The following is a 13138-nucleotide window of genomic DNA, read 5'->3' as shown; positions in this document are numbered from 1 at the left end:
GATGTACAGCAAGATGACCACAGTCAACAATACTGTATTGTATATTTGAAAGTTACTAAGATAGTAGATTTTTATAGTTCTCATCGCCAGAAAAAAAAATTTGTTTGTAACTATGTGAGATGATCAATGTTAACCAAACTTATTGTGGTGATCATTTCTCAATATATACAAATATCAAATCTTTATGTTGGGGCTTCCCTGGTGGCACAGTGGTTAAGAATCTGCCTGCCAATGCAGGGGACACGGGTTCGAGCCCTGGTCCAGGAAGATCCCACATGCCGCGGAGCAACTAAGCCCGTGTGCCACAACTACTGAGCCTGTACTCTAGAGCCCGTGAGCCACAACTACTGAGCCCATGTGCCACAACTACTGAAGCCCGGGTGCCTAGAGCCCGTGCTCCACAACAAGACAAGCCACTGCAATGAGAAGCCGGAACACCGCAACGAAGAGTAGCCCGCTCGCCGCAACTAGAGAAAGCCCGCACGCAGCAACAAAGACCCAGTGCAGCCAAAAATAAATAAATTAATAAATTAAATTAAAAAAAAAAAAATCTTTATGTTGTACTTACACTTATACAATGTTATATGTCAGTTATATCTCAATAAAACTGGGGTTCAGGGGGAAAACCCTGGTAATGCAACTCACCACATTATAACAGAATAAAGAAAAATATCTGATTATTTCAATAGATGTAGAAAACACATTTGATAATATTCAAACACCCCAACCTACACAGGTGATAAAATTCCACAGAACTGAATACCCACACACATGCACATACACACATAAGTACAAACCAAATTGAGGAAACGTGAGTAAAATTAGTGCATTGTATCAGTGTCAATATCCTGGTTGTGATCTTACATATAGTTTTCCAAAGTGTTACCACTGGGGAAAACTAGGCACTATATATGAGGAATGTCTCCATATTGCATCTTAAAACTGCATGTAAATTTGCACTCATCTCAGTTAAAAAGTCACTTTAAAAAAAGAGAAGGAAAGAGTTGGAGATGAAGGTAGGGAGAAAGAGAGAAGGAGAGAGAGAAGAAGGGAGGAGGGAGAAACAAAGTAACATTAATAACAAAATTTAGTAAGTTTAAAATATATAATAATAATTTTATTTAAAAACACCATTGCCATTCCATCCTTCTAATGTTTCAGTATAACCTTATAAAATTTTTTAAGCTCCAAATTTTTGCATCTTGAGAAGATCCCAAGCTTTCCAAAGACGCCAACCACATGCTAATCTGGTAACTGTGATACTAGCATACACGACATGGGGTCAAGGATATCATATAGTTTACAATGCTTACAATCAAAAGCTGTATCCTGACATAGAGAACAGAAATGTGGTTGCCAAGGAGGAGGTGGGTGGGGGAGGAATGGAGTGGGAGTTTGGGGTTAGCAGATGCAAACTAGTATATATGGGATGGATAAACAAGGTCCTACTGTATAGCACAGGGAACTATATTCAATGTCCTGTGATAAACCATAATGGAAAAGAACATGAAAAAGTATATATATATATGTGTGTAACTGAATCACTTTGCTGTACAGCAGAAATTAACACAACATTGTAAATCAACTATACTTCAATTTAAAAAAAACCTGTGTCCAGATCCTTTCCTAATCTACATTATGTGAATCTTTATGTTTTCTGTGCTATTTTTGTTTCAGTTATCCTAATAAAGGGTATCATTTTGCCAGAACAGAACTTCACCAACAAATAAAAACAAATAAAAGAGAACTTCCACAATCTAATACAGACTCTTTCCCCAAAACCCCACAGTAAACATCACACTTAAATGGTGATATGAACAGATATGAAATCTTTTATATGCTCTTCACTTTAAAGTTCAGAACAAGGCAAGGACGCCCACTACCACTACTTATATTCAATACTGTATTGGGATCCTAGCCAGTAGCATTAAAAGTTTTAATTTAATTAATTATACTTAATTTAATAGACAATGTAATTAAATATCTCTTAATTAAGCATACTTAAAAGAAGAACTGAAAAGAAACAAAATTGTTACTATTCACAGGTCTTGTGGTTGTTTAGAAAATGCATGGTAAAAATTTAGAATACAGTCCACCAAAGTTGCTGGATTTGAGATCCAGTAACGAGGACTGAAGAGCTCACGATGGGTGTCACTAACGGAAATTCTAAGTAGATGAGACAACCTATTAGTACAAACAAGAGAAGCAGCAAGAACGAGGAAAGAACTGAGGCTTAGGATGAAGACCACCAAGTCTTGTTACTCCGCTCCAGCATCTCCCGCTGCAGGAGATCAAGCTCTAGCCTCTGCGAGGCCCCATATCTCCTTCTTCCACGATACTCACCACAACCACCTGTCTAAACTAACCTGATAAACAGCTGCAGTGGCACTCAAAAGAGCACAGCTAAAACACACATAACTATGAAAGACAGAATAAGTCATTATGAGGAGCTCCAATTTCTACTTTACATTATCATTTTTATTTATAAAATCCGTTTTAATGATCCCACCATCAGAGGGAAGCGATATTGTAATCTACAACTACAAATAATCTCTAAAGCAGCAGTATTTGGTTTGGAATGTATTATGGATCTTTGTAGTAGGTACCCCTTCCAGGGAGATTTTGCCTAGACTACCATTAAAATAAGATTTAATATTCTGAACACAGTATAACTAATGACCAAGAAGATGTACCTGATAGTGCAATGGAATGCCAACTTTTGCCCACTAAGTATCATCATGTTGGACAACCTATACTGGAATACTTGAACTTCAACAACCTTAGGAAAGAGGTTAGACAAAATGACACCATTTTTGAGTTTTTAAACCAGAAAATTAATATGAACCTAGTAAAGTAAAATAACATACAGTGGCATAGGTAAAAGACTTGTATGTTTTCAATATTGACACAAGCCACCTCTGGCAGAACTACTGAAGAGAACTACAATGTCCTTTGTGTCCTTTCACATTCCTGAGGCAAAAGATTCGGAAGATGACAATACTATCATAGGTTTCTGTAAACTTGGGCTCTACTTCTTTCATAATTAAGAACACCCTGTCCAACATGGCAGCCACTGGTCATGTATCGCTACTGAGCACTTGAACTGAATTAAGATACTCTGTAAGGGTAAAATACACACTAGATTTCAAAGACTTCATACAAGAAAAAAAATATACAATCTCAGTCATAATTTTACATTGATAAAATGTTGAAATGATTTTTTTCTATTTAAGTGAAATAAAATGTATTATTAAAATTAATTTCACCTGTTTTTTTTTAACTTTTTCTAATGTGGCTACTAAAAACTTTTTAATTACATTTGTGGCTCACATTACATATCTAGAAGACAGTGTTAATTTAGAAAGTCAAAAGGTATTTTAAATGATATGTGTATAATATATAAATCGCAATTAAGACATTAATACATGTTTATAAGACCCTCTGTATGTCGTTTATTAGCAAATTCCTATAAAGACAGGTATGATCTTATAACAATAGTACAAAAGAGGCACCATTCATTGAGTTCCAACTTTTTGACCAGACAGTGCCGAAGACTTCAGCTAGATTATCTGTAATCCTCCCATCCTCATCTGAATGAGGGAGACAGAGGACTCTGCCCCAGATCACACAGTTAGATGTCCCTCTACTTAATACTGAGCCTGGCCTGAGCTCCTGACTCCTGTCCACTCTTGGAAGATGCATGAGTAACAACCGCACTAATGGTGTGCGACGCTCTGGAATCCTTCAGTAGGGAACAGCCTGCAGCAGAAGGAGGCGACAACACGGCCACAAAGGAGAGAAGCAGACCGGCCACGAAGCTAAGACAGATTGCCAAACGAAGGAGCCTTCTAGAATCCAAAATACCTTCCTCCACCAAGCTCTGGAAAAATCAGGCATGCAAAACTTTGGCAATCCTTCATCCGTCTTCTCCCCCAACACGCTCCTAGCAGAATAGGTGATGGAAGTCTCCAGATCTCTGCTCAGCATGACCACAAGTACCCACAGAAAGCAATTTCCCTTCCTTCAGCAGCTGGCAAAGTGTAAGTGAAGCGTGGGGTGATGGGCGCCTGGTGGGGAGGAGGGAGGAGAGCTGGCCAGAAAAAAAAGAACACACACACAGGAAGCAACAGTGACATTCAGACGTGAACCTAGGAATGGTTCAGAACAGGATGCTTTATCACACCTGATTTAATTCGAAGACTGTTTTCAGGATGCTGAAGGTCTAGGCTCATAATCAATTACTTACGTAATCCTCCTCACTGAGCCCTTGCTTCTCAACAGAACTTTTCACCTCCATGGAAAACTTCTCAAACTCAGGTTTCACTGTCCTCAGTAGAGTGATTGTTTGGAGGGATGAGTACGCTTGCTTAGCTTCAAAGTCGTGTTTGTCTCCTCTCTTCCACGAGCCATCTCCTACGGGAGAAGTAAAAATATTTGTAATTCCAAGCCAGTCACCATAAAGGGGCCATTCTCCCTTTTCAACTGCGATGTGTCTCTACATGTTTCTTTTGGTGGCTGGGGCAGGAGGTATTGTCACAGTGTTGCACTTGGATAGAAAGTGACAATGTCAAGATCCTCAAAGGAGAAGAAGGCCCTTTGGACACGTGTTCCTTTGAAATGTGAGGCAGAAAGAAAAGCACTGTTCGGTTAATTGCCTTATAATAACCCTGTAACTGTAATTTTCAGCCACCAAGAATTGCAGCACTGCAGGAGTAAGCAGTAGGTCTATTCCTTTCCATTCACACTTAGTTTTTAATATTTTTTAATCAACTGTGGAGGTCAACCAAGATGTTACTGTGCTACAGTAAACCCGACGCTACATAGATGTGGAAGGCAGGGATGGCTACGTACGACAACACATTTACACAAGTATTATAAAGTTGGTGCTAAAAGAAAAAGGTTTGAGATTACTGATATTTCTTGAAATGTTTCTCGAATCTCTTCAGACTGAAAAGTAGCTTAGGTGAACTTGAGTATTTCTATCTCTCTAGTGCTGGCAACATCAAAAAGTTTATTTATTGGACAAGTCGATCTGTGCATCAATAGTAATAAAGTAAAAATTGCTAACATTTATTGAGTATATATATATATTATAATAATAATAAAAGCCTAGTTATTGAACACTTTATATTTATAAACTCATTTAATCCTCACAAGATCCCATGACTGTGGGTACAATTATCCTATTTTACAGATGAGGAAACTGAGGCACTCAGAAGCTGGGTACCCCGCTGCTTCACGGCTCTCCCTTTCACAAAAGCAAAGGCAAATTACATGGATAAGAATCATTCCTCTTCTCTTTATTATTTCATTTTTGAGAAAACATGTGGCTTGCAGGACCCCAAAAGGAAATATGGACCTCTAACTTTTGACCATAATAATAATAATTCTGTGAATTATCATTATGATTCCTTGAGATCTCTGAAAATACCACAAGGAATTCAACCAGCCAGAGTCCAACATCACAGTCATTTGTTTGCCCTGAGCCCAGATGCCCAGAGCCCAGCGGCTAAACAGAGAGGATGCTTCTGGAATGTGTAGCCAGGGCTCCGTGGCCCTTGCTCTACTCTTACAGAAAAAGTTCAGTTAAGAGCTGGTGGTTTTGGAATTTCTATCATAGCTTAAATCAGACAAACATGGATTAACTGAACTACGTGCAAGTTTCTGTGACAGCTGGAACAGTGGGCATCATAAATGTTTTGAACAGTCTCCACCACCTTCAAGAGAGGGATTTAGAGATGGGCATGTAAACACCTGAAGTCATTACAGGGTAGCAGTTAGCTTACTATGCGGGGCGGGGGGTGGTACATGGAAACCACGCAGAATAGAGAGGAAGAGGTAACCAGCTCCAAAGAGGGAAGTTTCATGCCAGGAAGAGGCATCAGCTTGGCCCTAAATGTGTGAATAGGATTTTCATAAGAGGAGAAGAGGATGGAAAAGCATGCTTGGCAGAATCTGCGGCACGGGCAGAGGTGCAAATGTGTATGACATCCAGTGGGCAGCTGGGAACCTCTGTCTGGAGCATGAGAAAAGGCAGAGACAAAGAATTTTTGCTTGTGGAGGCATCTGTTTAATCATAATCCTAATAATAGCAGCCATTTATTAATTGCTTAGTATGTGCCAGGGAGCTGTTAAAAGATAAATAAGACAGAGCCAAGGACAGAATTCATTAAGGGCTAGATCCATTCGCAATGAGCACAAGATTAAATTTCAAGCCACTGAACAAAACTTGATGAAGTCCTCCTCCTCCTCCTCCTCCACTATGAAACCTCCCAAACACCAGTGAGGCCACAGCTATGCCGGTGCTTGCTCAGAGGGCAAGTGAGCTGTGTGGCACTGTCATCGGCCAGGGCCAACCCCTCCGGGTGCTCAAGTCATGGACAACGTGGCCTTTTGTCAAGGGGCCAAATCCATTAGCCAGCAAGACCCCAAATTCTAAGAATGTCCATCTTCAACCCATGAAAGAACCCATTTCTTCTAGGTTTGCAATCCATATGTATTGATTCTTTTTTAACTGACCCGAGGTATCAAGAATCAGCAGGAATGGTGTTTCTTAGGCAAAGAGGATCAGAGTTTCTCAGCTTTGGGTAAGAGTCCCCTCCGGGCACAAGAAAGGAAATAACCCTATAGGGTATTATGCTGTGTAATTAGAAAGTACACATAGAACTGGAAACGGCAACTATCTTAGTTACTAATATGGAAAAAACTCTTTTTTTTCATTTTGAAAGAAGTGAAATACAGTACAATAAATCTGTCTACCACAATCTATAAAAGGTAATGATCTTGGAGTTTTGTTTTCTAGAAAAAAGAATGAAGGGACTTCCCTGGTGGTCCAGTGGTCAGGGGGCATGGGTTTGATCCCTGGTCGGGGAACTAAGATCCCACACTGCCACGTGGCATGGCCAGAAAATAAAAAACAACAAAAATTTTTAAAAAAAGAGAGAAAGAAGAATGGAAACAAAAGTGCTTAGTAAATGTAAGCCAAACTAAATAGGTATCTAGTCACAACCATAACCAATACTATGACTTCCTGCTTTGTGTTTGTCTCTTATTGTACCGTGTCAGTAACCTCTCGGGGCCACTGAACCCTAGGAAAAGCAGAGGTCGGCTTGGCATGATGCCCCATCAGTGGGGACAAGTTTAATTCAGCAGACACTGGGTGCCTCTGGAGATTTACGAGCGGAACAGAAGAATGACATGATCAGACTCATGCCTTGGGAAATAGCAATGGATTAGGCTGGGGAGACACTGAGGGTTCACAGCCACAGTAATCCAGGCAAGGGGTTACCAGAGGTTATATGTGGGAAGTCACACCCCCAAAAAATTGAACATGGTTCTCTGGGTGGTTAGAATTACAGGCATCTTTTCTTTTCTTTTCTTTTTTTATTTGTTTTTCTGACTTTAGCAAATTTTCAGCAGTATATTTACTGCTTTTATAATCATAAAAAGAGGGAGGGCCCTTGAGAATGAATGCAGAGGGCTGTGCGAGAGGAATCTGAAGACTCTACAAGAGTGAGGGAGTGAACGACAGCCGAGAGGGACGCGCGTCACCAGTGATGCCAGAGAGGAAAAGCAAATGGTTGTCAGAAGAAATAGCAGAGCCAGAGGGAGGAGGAGGGGTTAGGTGGACACGGAAATGACAGTGATTTCAGTTAGGGTCATAGTCAATCCAAGGTGACTGACTACAGAACACCCAAGTGGCAGCACCAGGCTGGGGTTGGAAAGAGGGGTCTGAAGCCAGCAAGAGGAGGGAGGGCTAGAGAGAGTGCTGGGTGTCACGTCCATATGTCTTATACTTCGTACCCGGAAGAAGAGGGCAGAGGGTGAGCACACACTTTGGGGACGCTGTTTTTAGTGGGCAAAGGACTAAGAGGAGACAGAAGAGCTAAGAGAAAGCCCGAAGAATGCTGTGCCACCAAAGCTAAGAAAAACAGGGTTTCCAGAAAGAAATGGACGGAAACAATATGGCAAGGACTAGAGCTGTATATAGCTCTACTATAGCAGCCGCTAGCGCCATGTGTGACTACTTACATTTCAATTACTCAAGATTAAATAAAATTAAAATTTCAGTTTCTCACTCGCACTGGTCACATTTTAAATGTGCAATAGTCACATGTGGCCAGTGGCTCCCATCCTGGGCAACACAGAGTAGAACACAGCCAGCATCATAGAAAGTTCCCCCGGACAGCACTGCTTTAGAGGCATGTAGGCACGGTCTGCACTAAGGCTGATGGCTTTGGTGATGGGAAGGTCAGCGGTGACCTAACACTCTCAGAGGAGTGGTGGGTCTTGTTGTCATACTCTTACAATGGTCCTGAACAAGGGATTAAGAAGAGGAGAAAGAAGTCAGCTAATGAGAAGTAGGGCAGAGAAGGTGATTCTTGCAGTTGTTTCAGGAATAAGGGAAAGTGAATTTGCTTTCTTTGTTTTGTTTGGTTTTAAACATCATGGAGCCCCAAGCTTGCATTTAGAGTGAGAAGGGTACAGAATATTTGTGAAAGAGGAAATAAACTGCTCAGCACCAAGCCCTGTGCTTGGCAATCCTGGGGCCAGGGAGCTGGTGAGAGCCGGCGGTACTGGGACAACTGTGTCATCCTGTAGCTCTCAGTACTTACCAAGGACCCAGCATATAGAAAGCCTTTGGTAAATGTGCGCTGAATGACGAGCTGAGACATCACAGACTACACCCAAGAAGTGATGCCTGGAGTACACCTGGGCTGGCTGCAGAGTACGTGGCTCTTGACCTCTGGAAGCCAATTAAGTGAGACAAAAGCATTGGCCACGCTGCCTCACCCCAACCTCTCCAAATACCCAGGAGTTACATGCTTGCCTTGAGCTAGGCTGGTCCAGATTCTCCCATCAGTGATAACAGCACCACTTACTGAGCGATGCCATTGTGAATGGCTTTGCCTGGAGCATTTCATTCTTTAATCCTAATGAAAGCTCTATGAGGAATATTTCAGTATGATACCCATCTGACAGATAAGGAAACTGAGGCTCAAGGAGATTAACATGCCCGAAGTCACTTGGTTAATGAATAGAAGCAGGATTCAAATTCAAGCCAGCCTCCAAACTCCAGTGTTGTGTCTGCTGCTCATTCATCTCATCCAAGTTTGGTGTGTTCTAAGATTTAAGACTTCAAATTCAGTGGAGGACAAAAATGTTAAAAATAAAAGTAACAGAGGAAGAAAGATCAGAAGAAGAAGTGTCTAAACGTGGTTTAACAACTGTTACAGGTGAAAGATTGTGTGAGAATTCCTTTTCTTTTCTCATTACCCTAAACTGACTATAACATGAATATATCACTTTAATAGCAAAATATAAATCCAATCCTTCCCCAGTTTTTCTGCCATTTTTCTACTTTTAGTGAGTCAAGTAATTTATGTGTATTACCAGCCCTGGAATACTCCCATCCTCACCTTAATGAGTGCCTCTGTGTTCTCAGGAAGTCAGGAAAGCTCTACAATAACCTTACAGTCCCAGACAAGATTGCGCAAATGATTTCCACCTAACTTACATCCAAAGAACATAATGCCAGTGAATGAAAATGCCAACAGGTGCTATTCAAAACTCTGCAGCGCAATATATATCATCTTCACTCTGGATTTTTTTAAAACCTATCCTTTCAATCTTATTTTCCATCACTTGAATTCCCTCATAATATATTCAGAACTCCTGTAACAATATAATTGGGGCAGATCTGAGAATTTTTTTGAGTGCTCACCAAGACAATCTAATAATCAGTAAATATGGACATGCTATCAATATGTTTTCTTAAAAAACCAATCTCAAGTATTATTTAAAACAGAGTCTTTTTCTAGAACTGGTGTAGACTTTGATGTGAGGAAGCACAGGGAGAGGAGGATGTTGGAGAACTTTTCATGAACATATATCTGATTCTTAGAGTATAAAAATCTCAGAGGAAGCCCTTTATGAGCGACAGACACCAGAACCTTGGTCTAGGTCACTGTGCCTGCCATAAGATTCTATTTACTGCTTCTACTCTGAAGAGGAAAAGTGCTTCAGGGTCTGCGGCAAACCTCCCTACATCCATTCTCCCATCCATTCTCTCTGTTACTCCCTTAGTAACAGATTCCTGAATTGATGTGAGGTAGCAGTGAGCCCAGCGAAAAGCACACATTTCCTGGCCCCCCTCCCAACCACGGGTAGCAAATGATACATAAGCGAAAGTTAGTGAGTGGGGTTTCCAGAGAGCCCTTCAAACAGAACTGAGTCAACTGAAAAGGATCTCTTTTTGCCTCTCATCTTTCCCCTTCTGTCTTGCCTAGAATTAAGACACAATCCCTGGAATCCTAGCCATTATCTTATGATCTTGAGGATGGATGCCATTCACTAGGATTGAGGGAGCAGAAAACAAGAAGACGCTTGGATCCCTGATGACATTATGGAACCATCATTCTGCCCCGGACTGCCCACCTCTGCACTTCTTACAGTTGAGAGAATAAACCTCTACATTTGTTTAAATTACTATAGCTGGAAGTCTTGGTTATTTGCAGGCAGATATAATTCCTAATGCACCCAGGTCCTTAGGATGTACTAGATAAAAGTTGACTTATTTGGTAACAAAAAAATGTATGGCCTAAATCAAGCTATAAAACTGCACCACAAGAAAACGTACAAACTTAACTTATCATTTTTAAAGTACTATATGTAATGGTCAAAGTAAACTAAAATTAGTAGTAAATATAGTGAACATTTACTAAACACTCATCATGTTCCAAGAAGTTTTCTGTGTCTCTCATATACACCACCTCATTTATTACTCATCCTGATGCAATGAGATAAGTACTATTATTATCATTAGAAGAAACTGAGACTTGCAGGGGAAGGGCAGGGTTATGTCAATTTGCCAAGAGCTAGTACATGGCACAGACTCTCAGGCAGGCTGACAGCCGAGAGCAAAGCCTAAGCAACCAGGCAGTAAAAGGGAAAAGAAAGGGGATATAATCAGAAAAACCCTCACACCACAGAAATACAAAGGATCATGAGACACTACTATAAGCAACTGTATGCCAATAAAATGGACAACATGGAAGAAATGGACAAATTCTAAGAAAGGTACAATCTCCCAAGACTGAACCAGGAAGAACAGAAATATGACCAGACCAGTCACAAGCACTGAAATTGAAACTGTTATTTAAAAACTCCCAACAAACAAAAGCCCAGGACCTGATGGCTTCACAGGCGAATTCTATCAAACATTTAGAAAAGAGCTAATACTTATCCTTCTGAAACTGTTCCCAAAAATTGCAGAGGAAGGAAAACTCCTAAACTCATTCTATGAGCTCACCATCACCCTGATACCAAAACCAGACAAAGATGTCACCAAAAAAAGAAAATTACAGGCCAATATCACTGATGAACATAGATGCAAAAATCCTCAACAAAATACTAGCAATCTGAATCCAACAATACATTAAAAGGATCATATACCATGATCAAGTGGGATTTATCCCAGGGATGCAAGGATTTTTCAAAATCCACAAATCAATCAGTGTGATACACCACATCAACAAATTGAAGAATAAAAACCATATGATCATCGCAATAGATGCAGAAAAAGCTTTTGACAAAATCCAGCCCCATTTATGATAAAAACTCTATAGAAAGCGGGCACAGAGGGAATACATCTCAACATAATAAAGGCCATATATGACAAACCTACAGCTAATATCATACTCAATGGAGAAAAGCTGAAAGCATTTCCTCTAAGATCAGGAACAAGACAAGGATGTCCACTCTCACTACTTTTATTCAACATAATTTTGGAAGTCCTAGCTATGGCAATCAGAGAAGAAAAAGAAATAAAAGGAATACAAATTGGAAAAGAAAAGTTAAACTGTCACTGTTTGCAGATGACATGATACTATACATAGAAAATCCCAAAGATGGTACCAGAAAACTACTAGAGCTCATCAATGAATTTGGTAAAGTTGCAGGTTACAAAGTTAAGTAGTACACAGAAATCTGTTGCATTCCTATACACTAACAACAAAAGATCCGAAAGAGAAATTGAAGAAACAATCCCACTTACCATCACATCAAAAAGAATAAAATACTTAGGAATAAACCTACCTAAGGAGACAAAAGACCTGTACTCTGAAAACTATAAGATGCTGATGAGGGCTTCCCTGGTGGCGCAGTGGTTGAGAGTCTGCCTGCCAGTGCGGGGGACACAGGTTCGAGCCCTGGTCTGGGAGGATCCCACATGCCACGGAGCGGCTGGGCCCATGAGCCACAACTACTGAGCCTGCAAGTCTGGAGCCTGTGCTCCGCAACAAGAGAAGCCACGATAGTGAGAGGCCCGCGCATCGCGATGAAGAATGGCCCCCGCTTGCCGCAACTAGAGAAAGCCCTCGCACAGAAACGAAGACCCAACACAGCCAAAAATAAAATAAATAAATAAGATAGGCTATAACTAATCTTAAAAAAAAAAAAAGATGTTGATGAAAGAAATCAAAGAAGACACAAACAGATGGAAAGATATACCATGTTCTTGGATTGGAAGAATCCATACAGTCAAAATGACGATACTACCCAAGGGAATCTGCAGATTCAATGCAATCCCTATCGAATTACCAATGGCATTTTTCACAGGACTAGAACAAAAAAATCTTAAAATGTTTATGGAGACACAAAAGACCCTGAATAGCTAAAGCAATCTTGAGAAAGAAAACGGAGCTGGAGGAATCAGGCTTCCTGACTTCAGACTATATTACAAAGTTATAGTCATCAAAACAGCATGGTACTGGGCTTCCCTGGTGGCGCAGTGGTTAAGAATCCGCCTGCCAATACAGGGGACACAGGTTTGAGCCCTGGTCCAGGAAGATCTCACATACCGTGGAGCAACTAAGCCCGTGTGCCACAACTACTGAGCCTGTGCTCTACAGCCTGCAAGTCACAACTACTGAGCCCGTGAGCCTAGAGCCCATGCTCCACAACAAAAGAAGCCACCGTGATCAGAAACCTGCACACTGCAACGAAGAGTAGCCCCCACTCACCGCAACTAGAGAAAGCCCATGCACAGCAACAAAGACCAAATGCAGCCAAAAATAAATAAATTTTTTTTAAAAACAGTATGGTACTGGCACAAAAATAGAAATATAGATCAATGGCA

At 40.7% G+C, this 13138-nt stretch overlaps 1 protein-coding gene across 2 annotated transcripts in view; it reads right to left on the bottom strand.

The window, feature by feature from the left end:
* Positions 1 to 13138, bottom strand: part of NPR3 (natriuretic peptide receptor 3) — a 65070-nt gene that overhangs the window by 36277 nt on the left and 15655 nt on the right. For both annotated transcript variants that reach the window (XM_036848710.1, XM_036848709.1), the window contains exon 3: positions 4247 to 4413. In XM_036848710.1, the coding sequence (XP_036704605.1) occupies positions 4247 to 4413 (167 nt within the window). The remainder of the gene's footprint in view (positions 1 to 4246; positions 4414 to 13138) is intronic.

The sequence above is a fragment of the Balaenoptera musculus genome, chromosome 3 (assembly GCF_009873245.2).
Source record: "Balaenoptera musculus isolate JJ_BM4_2016_0621 chromosome 3, mBalMus1.pri.v3, whole genome shotgun sequence".
In the NCBI taxonomy this organism is placed as follows: Eukaryota; Metazoa; Chordata; class Mammalia; order Artiodactyla; family Balaenopteridae; genus Balaenoptera; species Balaenoptera musculus.
The sequence above is the reverse complement of the archived record's forward strand: the minus strand, read 5'-3'. Positions and strand labels throughout refer to the sequence as shown.